This window comes from Lissotriton helveticus, chromosome 5_1 (genome assembly GCF_964261635.1).
Source record: "Lissotriton helveticus chromosome 5_1, aLisHel1.1, whole genome shotgun sequence".
NCBI classification, from domain to species: domain Eukaryota; kingdom Metazoa; phylum Chordata; class Amphibia; order Caudata; family Salamandridae; genus Lissotriton; species Lissotriton helveticus.
Window position 1 is genome coordinate 1,093,965,164 of NC_136065.1, and position 14,533 is coordinate 1,093,979,696.

General features: G+C 45.1%; 1 protein-coding gene across 1 annotated transcript in view; it reads right to left on the reverse strand.

The window, feature by feature from the left end:
- The window catches only part of LOC144753509 (calcium homeostasis modulator protein 3-like), an 87,471-nt gene that overhangs the window by 48,667 nt on the left and 24,271 nt on the right, over window positions 1-14,533 (reverse strand). The window contains exon 3 of the mRNA XM_078641174.1: window positions 5,041-5,296. Within this exon, the coding sequence (XP_078497300.1) occupies window positions 5,041-5,296 (256 nt within the window). The remainder of the gene's footprint in view (window positions 1-5,040; window positions 5,297-14,533) is intronic.

Genomic DNA, 14,533 nt, shown 5'->3' on the forward strand with positions numbered 1-14,533 from the left:
CCCTTCTATAATACCGATTGTGCTGGTGCACATAAAGAGCCAGCGCTATCATGAGAGGGCATTCCTTCATATTCATGGGAGTGTGGCCCCATGCAAATGATTTGCACCCTCACCGTATTATAGGGACAGGTGCAGAGGCAAAGAAGCTGTCAGGAGGTGCACTGATAGTGCGCCACCTAAAAGGCGGCGCACTGTCAGTGTGCCCGCTGATGGCAGCCCTCTTGAGGGAGTAAAGGGGGTCTCACTGACCCCCAGACATTTACCTGCAGGCGGGTGCAGTCACTCACTGCACCCGCCTGTAAGGGGATCTCTAATCCTCCTTCAAAGTGCAGGCGGATTCCCGCCTGCACTGTGAAACACGAAACGACAAGCGCAAACAAGGAAAATGCACTGTATCTGTGATATGGCTTCTGGTGTTTATTCAGGTGGGGCTGGCCCTTTACACTGGCAATGATGCCAGTGTGTATCGTCATACATGCCACCACATATGAGCAAAACTTCACTCACATCCAACAGCACTGCTTCAACCCGCCACATTACAGCTGCCATCATATTTGAGGTGGCCAAGGTGTCCCCAGGCTGCCTACTCCCTTGCCGTTTTCGGCTGAGGACCGTAGCGCGGCTGACATGCTGCTCAGAAGTCGCAGTGAGTCACTCGCTACCTGCTCATAATTAAAGTAAGCAAGATTGCTCCGTTTTCTGGAAACAACACTGCCTTCTAGCTGACAGGCCTCAGCCCAGTCAGAGCGTGGCGCTCCCAGAGCAAGGGGTGGGCACTAAAAAGCCAGGGAGGTGCTCATCCCTACTAGCACCATGTGCTCACCCCATAGCCACTCTAGCCTCTTCAAAGATAAGACTGTAAGCATAGAAATGTGGTCATACAGTGAGCAAGCAGTAGACAGACACACAACATATAGGAGCACCAACCAAACAACAAAAAGAAAGAAAACAGAAACACAGACAGTGGAAGAACAAGCATATGCTGGAGAGCCAGCAGATAGCATACCTGCAAAGATAAAAATATATACCAAAGAACTAACCATGGCTGATGATCAACAGCAACAGCCAGCACCATAGGCACCACAGCCCAAAGACACCGGTGTGTACACACTGATGACCGTTCTGCCATGAATTATCAAACTCATCGGCACTGCAACAGCCGCTCCTCAGTAGAAGATATGGATAGGGAGGCTGAACAACTACTTCCGCACCACCTGCGAAAGCGATGGCTTGGTGAAATGATTCCTACGCCTGCACTTCATAGGTGAGGAAATCTACAAACTATTTGTGAACCTCCCCACAACGTAGGCAGACGATGATTATGATGCTGCGGTGGTGGATCTAAACACTCACTTTGACACAAAGCTGAACCCAGCTTTCAAACACATCAAGCTTCTGCAAGCCCATCAATGAGAAGTCAAATTATTGATGGGTTTTATGCCAGACTGAGGGCACTAGCCAGCACATGCACAAACCAGAAGAAGGAGGTTTGCACCAAGTTGATTCAAGGGCGCTGCGCTTCCTTTCTAACACACCTGAACCTCCGCCAACCTGGCATCAAATTGAAGATATCCTTATCTTGGCACAGTTGCATGAATTAGCCAACAGCTGGGTGGAGGAGCTAGACCTTTGCTAGTGAATGTAGCAGCTCCAGCCCCTGAAACAACAGTGACCAAATTAATAGGAGAAACCATTGATGCGGAATGCAAAAAACCAACAAATCTTCAACCAGTGAGACCACAGTCGCCAAACCAAAGCAAATGTCATAATTGCGGACTGGAATTTCCTTGCACTCAATGCATGCTTGGCACAAGAAAAGTTGTGCTCCAACCAGTTTACTCGTGTCTGTCAGAGCAGCAACAGAGGGTGCAGAATGCGAACCCGACCGCGGGGAGGTCGCATTCTGAGGCAGTATACATTGGAGGATTACCCACCAGCGAATGGCCACAGGGTGGTGAAGGCTCAAAATAAAGGCTGGAGAGAGTGAAGATGATGAAATATTCTTGATCTTGTATTCTGCACAGCATAGCAGAGAAAGGAGATCACCACCAATATGTGCTATTATGGTGGGTGGGAGGACCGTCCAATCCTTCTTCAAGAGACACATCCATGAGAACCAACCCGATGAAATCATGAAAGATTTCCACCAACTTTTTGAGGGCCTAGGATGTTTCAGAGGCACACAAATCTAGCTGCATATCGTCCTGCTGTACGCCCTATAGCACTCTGACACAGGTGGGTCACGCTCCACCATCAGCCACTTGTAGAGGAAGAGCTCCACGAGCTTGAACAGAAAGCTTTAATCCAGAAAGTGTCTGGACCCACACATTATGGGTCACCATGTTTGTTGTTCTGAAATTGAAACCTATGCATCGATATGAGACTCCCCAACTAAGGCAACAGGCGGGAGTGGCACCTGATGACAACCATGGATGACGTGATTGCAGACCTGAATGGAGCCCAGTGGTTCATCCAGCTGGACCAACTGGAACTTGACTTCCTACAGTGGCTACACAACCACCTCCTCAACCCATCTATGGCTGCAATGCTACAAACACTCAACTTTGGCATTTTGCTAGCCGCATATGTGTTCTAAAACACAACTAGAGAAACGCTGTTAGGACTGGATGAGTACTGAATATCAGTGACAATGTTCTAATATATTCAACCACACTGGAGAAGCACCACACTAAGAGTCACTTTGACAAGGTTGGCCAGTCAAGGACTAACATTACATCAGCAGAAATGCTCCTCCTTGAATTGCTCATTGAGTTCTTCTCATTTGCGTTCACAAATAAAGGGATAAAAGTAGACCCCAGGAAAGCCAGCACCATCCAAAGTGCCCCAAAGCCTCAGACAGCAAGTCAGAAACTTCCCTGGGATGACCATATATTGTTGCTGATTTATTCCCAACTTCGGCACCTTGTCAAAATCTCTCAGAGCACTCATGAAAGCAGACACAGCCTGGAACTGGGACAGTCGGGCTGACTCAGCGTTCTAGGAAATTAAGACAGTGCAGCTTGAGGGTGCCACAAAAACGTTTGTTGATCCCCAACGACAAATGGAACTGTCCATGGATGCTAGCACGGTCAGTCTATGAGGGCATTAATATACGAGAAAACCTATGGGGTGTGGGTCACTATTGCATATGTCAGTAAAGCATTAACGGATGCGGAGACACTGAAAGCACAGACTAAGAGGGTGGTACTGGTGATTCAGTGATGCTGTCACCATTTTCACCACTACCTGTACAGCTGGAACACCGGGGTGGTTACTGACCAAAAACCACTGATCCAGCCGGCACGTCACATCACAACACCTACCGTTGTGGATACAGAAATGGGACATATCTTTTACAACTCTACAATCATTATTGTCATCTACCAGGAACAGAAAAGCCCACCATCTAACTTTCCCAGAAACTAGGAAGATAAGCGTTGCGCACAAGCTAGCTGATGAATTTGTCAGAAGTAATGCTCAAGAAGCATGTCCCCCAGCCATGACAGTGGAGGAAATCAGGATGATAGAGACAACAGTCAGCAGAAAGCAGCAGAAGCCATGTAGCTGCACCAGTGTAAGAAGTTCCTGGATGGGGCGAAGATGTGGAACCGGCCTGAGAAACTCAAATTGGCCCAACTATACTAAAGTCCATGACAAACTGAGTGCCACACCTGAAGGGTGTATAATGAGAGTCAGCTTTATCGTAGTTCCCAAGCCGGTGTGGTTGGCCCCTGGGCTGCTAAAACAAAAGCAAGACTGAGGTCCAGGCTCTGGTTCCTGAACATGTACTGCTTAGTGGAATACAAGGTGAAAACGTGCATGTCCTGCCAAATTATAGTCCCAGTTGCCTCAGCTTGCGGACAAAAGTGAGCATGGACTTCAGAACCTTCCCTGGCGGCCAGATCACTGTTGTAATTGTGGACAGTCATTCCAAGTGTCCGGTGGTCGAACTGTCATCTATAAAAGCATTCATATCTTGTAGAAGGTGATGTCTATGTAGGGCTTGTTGTCGGAAGTCAAAACAGACAATGGACCTCCGATTCAATAGTCTCGGGATCCAACATAAGAAGATCATGCTGTAGTGGCCTTAGCCAAAGAAGAAGCAGAACATTCAGGACGCCTTTAGAGAGAGCCCCGTAGCTTTTAACCAAGATCTAAGGCAGGTCGCAGCCAAGAAAGGGAGGCAAACTGTGACCCCCAAGCAACTCCTGGTTTAAGAGAGTGGAAAATCTTGGCCAACCAATTGAAAAGGAGCCACTGGGGAGCTGGAAACTAGACATGAGGGCCATGCGGGTCAGGGCACACTCCTAAAAAATAAATCTGGCAAAGAACCCTGTCTCTGGGACCCCCGCCACCCTTGAGCAGGACACAGGATCCTGTGAAGGTAATCTGTGGTACTAGGAGAGATGGGTCGGAAGGTCAGCCATGAAGCTACTGATACAATATGCCACCTAGTCCTGCTTTGAGACAGTTTCTGTGGGACTACCTGTGGACCATCTAGCCTAAGAGATTAACAGATCTCGCGAGGAAGGCATGCTCACCAATCAAGTTGGGGAGAAATGTAGTGGACAACCTGGTCAGTACTGCCACACTGTGATGTCACAAATAGCCCTGGGAAGGGGGCGGCCAAGGGGATAAATAAATGGGACGTGGACTACTCAAGGACATTCCTACAATGAGCACTGCTGTCTCTGTGTGCATCTGTGTGTATGGTGTTTATTTGGGTGGGGCAGGCCCTTTACGCAAAGGTATGGGAATTACTTTAAGACTTTGTTAAACTTCATAATGATTCTAATGAAGTAGGAATATTGTCTCTGATGGGTTACCACAGTGATAGGATCTCCAATTTGCCCCAGATCCACTCCAAAAGGCCACACAGTCCTCTGTGACAATCTAATCTGCTATTATGCCCTAAAAACATGGACAAGTTCTTCCTTTGCAACATTAGGACCCCAGAAGCAGAAGAATTCACCAAAATCCACAGCAAGATGGTATGGCTTTGCTCGTAATGTTGAAAATGCATTAATATAAGCAGCTTACCTGTGATAAGAACTTGAGGAACCTTGCTGCAGCTTTCCTGGACGTAGCGTTCCTCAGCAGCTCCATGTCTTTGCAAGGTATCTTGGCAAGCAGCTGTGCAACGTCTATCCCTGTTGAATTAGACAATCCCCAAAAAGGTTCTGGATCAACAGACTCACTGAAGGCACAAACAATGAACTTCCCATCCAATAGGGAAATTATAATCCACATGATTGGAGGTGCCAGAGCCCGCAGCAACATAGATATCAAAAAACGTCTACATTTGGAGAGAAAACCAATTTGAACACTTTTTAAAAATTCTGTAACATTTTAATAACTGTATTTTAGTCTGTTAAAATAAATAATTATTGCTTATTGCACAGAATATGCTTCATAAAGCCTGATGACTTTCAACCACAGAATGTGTACTAGTTTGTCTGTATGAGGTTAATTACAAGTATAGTTTCAGCAAATCTCCTTGTAAATACATATATTGAACAATAATAAAACCAAAGCGCTTCAGTTTGAAGGGGGAAGTAGATAAAAGATGCATGTGAGCAGATCGCAGATTTGCTCATAGGATTGGGCCTCAACAAATTTAGGGCTCCTGCCATTCAGGGATTTAAAGATGATACATCCCACCTTGAAGGCGCATCTCTGAGTTTTAGGGAGACAGTGCAACTTCCTCATAAGGGGCATGACATGTTGACACCTGTGTTGCTGGAAAATCAGTCTTACTGCCTGGTCCTGTACCAGTTGTAGTCTGTAGATTACGTAGGCTGGAATGCCGAAGTATAGAGAATTAACGTAGTCTATGTGGGATATTACCATAGCTAAGACTACCTGTATTTTAGCTTCCTGTGCGAGGAATCTACTGATTTTTCTTATGTTTCTCAACTGGAAGAAGCACGTTGAGATCACAGAGCCAATGTGGGTCTTCATTGTGAGATCGCTGTTAATTGTTACCCCCAAAGGTTTGGCAGAGAAGGAAGGGGCGGGAGGCTGTCCAAATTCCTTTTTCCAAAGAGAGGACTCCAAGTGTTCAGTGATCCCCCGCTAGGATCACTTCCATCTTGCCTAGTTTAAGTTTTAAATGATTGCTATTCATCCAGTCGCTGATGAGTAGCATAGTAGTCTGAAATTCGTGGATGGATTCAGGGGCGTTATTGATGGAAAACATGAGTTGAAAGTCGTCGGCATAGTTAAAGGTACGCACTTTTCTTTCTTTCAGGGCATGTATCACAGCAAGGAGGTATAGGTTGAAGAGGTGAGGGGAGAGTGGGGAACCCTGCGGGACACCGCAAGTTGTTCTCATCTTGGGGGCTGTGAACTGGCCTATGCGGACCGCTTGAGATCGGTTTCCTAGAAAGAAGCGGATCCATTCGAGAGCTGAACCCTGAATGCCAGAGCTTCTGACATGATCAACCAGTATGTCGTGGTCGACCATGTCGAATGCTGAGGATAGACCCAGACGCACCAGAGCCTGTGGAGAGCCCCTATCGGCCTCCTTCCAAAGAGTGTCGGGTACTGTCAGTATGACCGCTTAAGTGGAACGTGCTGGATGAAACCTTGCTTGATGGGGATCCAGATTATTCAGACTGTTCCAAAAAGGCAGAGAGACATCTGCCACATGGGCTTCAAGTACCTAGGCCAGATAAGGCAACAAGGAGATAGGGTTGTAATTTGTCAGAGTTTTAGGGTCAGTCCCTGGCTTCTTCAGGAGGGGAATGACAATAGCCTCCTTTAAGGTGTCGGGAACATAGCCTTGGGACAATAACTCATTCAAGACGGACCTGGCTGGGCCAGGGCGAGCAGAGAAGGCTTCCTTAAGATCCAGGGGGGCGGGGGGGCAGCAATCCCGGGGTGAGCCCGATTTTACTTTGGTCAACAGGACCAGAAATACTTCATGACTTATTACTGTGATCTGTTCAAAAGTGAAAGAGTTCTTTAGCGCGGTCGGGCATACAGGGGTGGAGCATATGGGGATACTAGCCTTAATAGCCTTAATTTTGTCTATAAAAAAATTGTTTAGAGAGTCGCATAAGGTTTGGAAAGGTGTGGGTTTTAGTGTCACTCTGTCGGGATTAAACAGTTCATTAACTATTGAGAAGATTTCTTTGGACCGATTTGTGGAGGTCACAATTTTGAAGGAGAAATATGATGCTTTTGTGGTCAGGATGGTTTTTTTGTAGTCTTTTAGTGCAGCTAAGTAGATGCTTTTTCCCTCAGGTAGGTATTTACTTCTCCACCTTCTTTCGGATGGTAGAAGGGCTAGTTTTAAGGTTTTTATGTTGGAGGAGAACCATTTCTGAGCCACGTGGTGTCGGGCTTGATGTATTTTTCTAAGGGGTGCATGTTTGTTACTGGCTGCTAGTAACCAAGATGATAAGTTTTCCTCACTATGATTAATAGATGGTTGGACAGGCGGGACTGTGTTAGTCAATGTCTTGAGGAATTGACTTTTATTGGTATTGTTTCAGCTCCTAGCTGCCTCACCATCAGAAGTGGTTGTTGAGGCCCTAGTGAGATTTTTTATAGTAAATTTGATCAGCAGTTCTTAATTTGAGCCAGTGGTTTCCGGTGCTCAGCACTGGCACTTATTCATTGACACCGGTGCTTTTCATGAGCACCAGTTAAGGATACATTAATCTACAGGGAGATTAAGTGTTTTGCCCAGAATCACAGAATCTTGAGCTGATGCCGAAATTTGAAACTGGTTCCCCAGCTCTGAATTCGCCAGCTCTGGCCATTACACCACATCCACTGGCCACTTTCATGGTCAGTAGTTGGTTCTGTTTTAGGCGGCGCTAACAGGAGAAATAGGCTGGTGAAAGTTGCCTCCTGACGAGAGCCCCTACGCTTATATTTTTACAAATTAATCACCGAATGACATGGATATAATGTATGCAGACCTTTGCAATTGGGTCAAAGACGGCCCATCTGAATGTGACAGAATATGTAAGGTGTGGCTGTGAGGATCCTTTTTGACATTAAAGTGTCAATTCCTGCTTGAATGTCATATTCTGCTTGGGAGGTCTGCTGGGGTTTTCATATGACACTTTGGGGGCACTTGAAAGAGGCCCCACCTGTTATAGGCACATGTTAGCTGGCTCTTGGGCCTCTTTTTGACATTACAGTGTCAAAGCCTGTTTGACAAGCCTGCCGGGTTTAAATATCACATTTGGGATGCACTTCAAAGGAGGGGGGGAAATCTCAGGTTTGTTCTATCTTACTTCTGTCTCTGAGGTTGTTGTGGGTCCAGGACATGCCTCAAACTGGAATTTAGTGTTTGATGTGAGAAGACACTAGGATTACCATTGTACACTCCCCACACACACACACCTAGCCCTCAGAGCCCATGTTGAGTGTGGTCCAAGAGTTCAGCCATCCTGAAAATGCCCCAAGTGTGTAGGTTTAGCCCCTTTACCTTATACCCAGGGGTCATTCCCACTCATTAGCCCATGCAAAGTATAAACTTGGCAATTCCAGACACTCTTGGACCTGTGGAAGATCAGAAGAAGACTGAACCCGCTTTCTGAGAGAAGCCTAGAAGACTGTACCTGCTCACCGTCTTGTACCCAAGACAAAGACGCGTCATAAGGCTGGCCTCCTACAACTAGCTATGTGGCCATTGGCAACTGGACCTGACTCGACTCTCTTGTTGGCTTCAGCCACCTCCGTGTGAGTCTCTAAGTGCCTCCCCTGAGGGGGGAAAAAGTGTACTCCTGTCGTAAATTGAGACCTAAAAGGACGAGAATCAGAAAGTAAAATCTTTGATTAGGAAGAATCTGGTTAGCATATGCAGATTGAACTCCATAATGGTCAGCATCAAATTGAGCCCTGTTCTTCCACGACCACTGAATATCATTGGCACTTTGTGCTTCTTGGTGCTATTTCCACCTAAAACTTTAAAAACTCATATCACGGTTCTGGTGGTGTCCTTTTGTTTATTACATTTTACTCAATTCTTCTGTTTCATTTTGGAATTTTTATTGTTTTGCATTTCAACTTTAACGTTACTATTGCATACATACTTTATATATTGCCTCTAAGTGAAGCCTGTCTGTTACATTCTGTGCCGTAGCTAGCAGGGTGTTAGGCTCATGTTTATTTACTTTAATCGCTGTCCCTGACAAGGGTTGTGACTATAACTTGAGGTTGGCACTTAGCACCTTCAACTAATAACCCATTTTTTACAGAGATTGATTCAAGATGAATTTGCAGCACCCTCAAATGAATGAAACCACTCAAAGGAGAGAGAGAGACCCTTTACTATCAGATCAGAATGTGCGCATTTATATTTTGGACAGCAAAATGGGATCACCTGACTGCATACAAATCAATGTGAGCAATGTAGGTCATAAACTCGAACAACTAAGTTCACATAGCTAGCAGCCAAGGGTTTGCAATACCTGCTGTCAGGGCCATTATAACAATGAAATGTTATTGTTCATTCACCCAATCCCACTTTCTCATTGATGTAGGTTAGACGAAAATCAATGCATGTCTATGTTATTTGTGTTAAATGGAAAAAAGATTGCCACAGCTGAAATCTGTATAACTAGTGAAAGTTGGTGGGACCAAGCCCAAAGCCATATCCATAAGGAGGAAACGGAGTGGGTGCGTGGGGCGAAAGGAGGGAGTCAGAGCAGTTTGTCAAGCAATTTGTAGGGGCATGCCATGTTGTCCAATTACATAAGCTGTGGATGGCACAGAAAGCAGGACAGTCCTCTGTCCTGTGTTTTACGCTACAACCACAATGGAGTATTACAGAGAGACCTACGAGATCCATTCAGCAATGATGAAATGTGAGCTTAGACCAGTATATCCCACTGCAGGTCATGAGCCAGTGGAATCACATCACGAGAGATGCAGAATGTTCCCTACCCAGAGGGTGGGGGACATTTTGTACCACCGGGTAGTTGAGGTATTTGACTTGATTAAAGATTCTAAAATCCAGATTTGTATACAAATCACAGAAAAGGCCTAATCTACTATCTTAGAACAGACTCTATAACACTTTTGCTGAAGATGCTAATCAAACGGGAACATTACAAATAAATGCACAATTCTGGAATAATAGTTTCTGACAGTATGAAGAGTAAGATCCACCAGACATGTTCAATCAAGATTTATTTTATTGAACAAAGAAAAATAAAATACCTTATCAGAGTATTGGCTATGACAGCTGGTACATTTCTCGCGGGATATTACACGATGAGATCTACCTCGTTCCTTGCTTTCTCTTGGCACTCCACCTTATATGCGTACTACCTTAGGACTCTTGCCCTCTCAGCAGTGTGTTGTCTGCTCAGTTATAATTCTAACTCACAACTTTATTCATTTATTTGAGATGAGCAACTGGACATGTAGAGCTGAAATGCAGTACAGAGTCAGCACATGGCCTGATATGCAGCTAAGGTAGAGAACAGAAACAAGAGTATTTGATTGCAGAACTGTAAAATATGCGATTTGCTAAGAAAGAATAACAAAACACGTACAAGGCGTAAACAGATTACATGGTATAGCCACACAATAGACCCACTTGCAGTTTCCTATGGGAATTAGCAGTGTAAATGCCATTTTTTTGACCCCTTCTTTTCTCGGCGAATCACCCTGAGACTTTACATGTGCAACTAAAATTAGCAGTGCACTTTTTTGGGAAGATTTTGTGAAGATTAGTCTACTGACGCCAAAGATATAGGCATGTCAAAAAACGCTCTTCCTATGGAAACATGATCCTAATTATAACTACCTACGCATATATATATATATATATATATATATATATATATACCAAACTCCAACTTTCCACTTAGTGCCTCCTGCACGGAAAAGTTCGCGGACAACCCAAATCAGCACTCAAGGCAAAGATATAAGGTACGCTTCTTTTTATTGCATAAGGTGGGTAAAAGTCATCAGACGCGTTTCGGGCACGTCCGTGCCCTTGCTCACTGATAAATTACTGAGCAAACAACAATCATTTAAACTAGGCAAATTGGCGCCAAAATTTCAAACCAACTAAACATAATAGTAGGACTATCGCGACTCATGAGACACTTAACTCAAACATTTTTGTGCGCCATTTTGTAGTGGTAAAAACATATAGATGAATCGAGTGAAGTCATACATCTAAACAGTCGACATAAATGTAACAATATACATTTTACATTCAATGTGGGAAGTGTATTTAGTGACTATCATTGTACATATTAGTAAAGCACCAATGCCTTAATTCATATATACGCCCCCCAGTCTGTCGACATATTCATTTATGAAAAATGTATTTTTGCTATTATTATACATATTTGACCCCTTCTTTTCTCGGCGAATCACCCTGAGACTTTACATGTGCAACTAAAATTAGCAGTGCACTTTTTTGGGAAGATTTTGTGAAGATTAGTCTACTGACGCCAAAGATATAGGCATGTCAAAAAACGCTCTTCCTATGGAAACATGATCCTAATTATAACTACCTACGCATATATATATATATATATATATATATATATATATATATATATATATATATATATATATATATTACCTACTGGCGGTCGCCAGTAGGTATATATAGTTAGGATTTTTTCTCTATGGGTTTTTTGAAAATTCTATGTCTAATAACTTTGGCGTTTGTGGACGGAATTGGCTGAAATTTTCAGGAAAATGGCACATTTTGTTTCTGAGCAGCCCCTGAAAATTGGGGGGGGGTTCGTCCAGGGGGGGTCGAGAAAAAAGGGGGGTCCCAAAACGTGTTTTTAACATTGAGTTTTCCATAGGGCGGTTGGCCTCACTTTTAGCCCGAACGGCTGAATGGATTTGCACGAAACTTGGCAAAATTGTAGGGACTGGTAGCCCGATGTGCCTTTTGTAGGTCTCAATATATGTGCTACAGTGGATTTTGAGAAATTAACGTTTAAAAAAAGATATATATCTGTAACAGCGGACTGGGCAGCGCTCCAGGACGCGTACTTTTCGCGCAACGGAGCTTTGTGAAGCGAAGCTGATTGGTTCTCCGGCGTCTGTCAACATTCCAAACAGTCCGTAGCGGCCGCCATCTTGTCTCTCGGTAGGATCGAGAGACAAGAGGAGGCCAAAGCGAAGGGGCAAATGACCATAAGGGGGAATAGTAGATCCTCGCTGACCCCCTAGGTTTGATGTGGAGGTTTTAAAAGGGCCCCGCGGGGCAAAAAAAAATAAAAATAATAATAATCGAACGGCTGAATGGATTTGCACGAAACTTGGCAAAATTGTAGGGACTGGTAGCCCGATGTGCCTTTGCTAGGTCTCAATATATGTGCTTCAGTGGATTTTGAGAAATTAACGTTCAAAAAAAGATATATATCTGTAACAGCGCACCGCTTCGCGTACTTTTCGCGTTACGGAGCTTTGCGAAGCGAAGCTGATTGGCTCTCCGGTGTCTGTAAACATTCCAAACAGTACGTAGCGGCTATCTCCTATTATCAACTTTTGGAAATATTCGAGATAAGCGCGAATATCTCCAAAAAGTAACAGCTGCCCATAGCAGTTCTTAGCCATGTTATCCAATGGGAGGTGGATAACATGGCTAAGAGCATTAGCTCGGTAATGCATGAATATCGCTGAGTTTTCAGCGATATTAATGCATTGCGGTCGTTTTTTATCGTATTTGCGATAAACCTTGATAATAGCAAGGTTTATCTGCGATAATTTCTGACGGTAAAAAAATCTTTGCAATGCATCGTTAGGGATAAATATCGCTTAACTTTGGTAATATGCCCCAACGTCTGTTAACGTTCGATTCGAAGGAAATCAGGAAGTGTTGAAAAACATTGTCTGCGCCATCTTGTCTTTTTTCAAATGCCACACTTTTGTCGTGCACGGCAGCCATTTTAGATGCCTTGACCAGACCCACTCTGTGCACGCTGTCGATCCTTAGCATGGCTCCCCACCCTCGCAAGCATCTCACCCAGGCAGTGGTCACCCCCGCTCTCTGTCTTATGCATGGGTAATAAACCTCCCCCCATCTGCGCTGCTCTTCCCTGAGAATCACACCCTGTGCCCGCCCGACACCTCCCTTTCGCCCTATTCACTACCGCACCCTCTGACACTCCTTTTCCTCTGTGTCCGATTGTCCAGGCCGGTCCTAGGCTATCAGCTAGCCCTGCAGATGTAGTTTATGGCCACAGCTGTAAAGAATCACCCCTCTTCAAAGGAGTTATAGTAGATCAAGGCCCACACTCGATGAGATCCGTCACAGCAGAAGCGTTGCTATTATCTGAAAACCATCCTGTATTGTGATTGGGGAGGGGACCGAGCGTGAAGCGGAAGATTCTAGGGATGACTCTTTGTACATCAAAGTTTTTACAATTATGTGTCACATTAAAAATATATAGCACTCCGACAAAGTAGTAAGATTATAAAACTTTAATAATTTATAAATATATACAAGAAAACAAAAATAGTAATAACATATAAACATTTTTAGGGGAAAACAACGAAGTAGCGGTCGGCTGTGCGAATAGTCCCAACGCAGCACAACGTCCAGATTTCCGGTGTGGGGCGTCGCGGGGGGTGGGTCATCAGTAGCAAACTGTTGTGCGAATAGTTCCAAGGCAGCAGAACGCGCCGAAATCTAGATGACACGAAAGTGATGTCTAGTAAGTTGCCACCCAGCAAATAACGGCGTGGGGCGTCGCGGGGGGTGGGTCATCAGTAGCAAACTGTTGTGCGAATAGTTCCAAGGCAGCAGAACGATGGCACCAAGGTGATGTCCAGTAAGTTGCCGCACTGGTTTTGGTATCCTACAATGCTGCTCCGAATAACGGCGTGGGGCGCCCCGGGGGAGGCGGCGTGAACGGGCCTCTCCAGGTGGAGTGTCATCTGTTGTAGTGGGGCGCCCCTTTACCGTTTCAGTTGCCATTCCGTCCGTTTTTGGTCCACTGTGTCAAAAGCCGCAATTCAGCTGAGTTGCGCCCACTCTTGCGGTGCAGCGATAGGCGGCTGTCACAGGACTCTCAAAATGGCAGCAGGCTCTTTCCTTTTTGGGCCTGGTCCACTGAAATGGCCCTGGGACACCTTGGAAATCGGACGCTTGTCTGCTAGGTCTTGGACCCCATTCTCGAAAGCGTCCCCTCCGCCTTGAGAATTCATCAAAAGTTTTGGGGGCCCCGACTCCTGCAGGCTTCTGGTGGGGAGCGGCTGCCATGATTGCTCGCGGAATGACCACGACGGAGCTACGAGATGGTGGTGCTCTCATGCTGACGCCAGTTTAGTCTGAAACATCCAGAAACAAGGTGGGGCTTTCATCGTTTGGGAAAAAAAAAAGTTTTCATCCAATGAAAAGTGTTGTTTTTAGGTCATATGATCAAGCCTTCCATCATTAGGAAACCAAAAGTAAAATGAACCAATGAAAAGTTTTATAAACAAGTCACATGACCTGTTATGCGGCATAGGGTATAAAATGCGGAGAAAATACGTTGGCACGTGAGGCGGCGTCAGTAGCGGACCGATGTGCGAATAGGCCGAAGGCAAT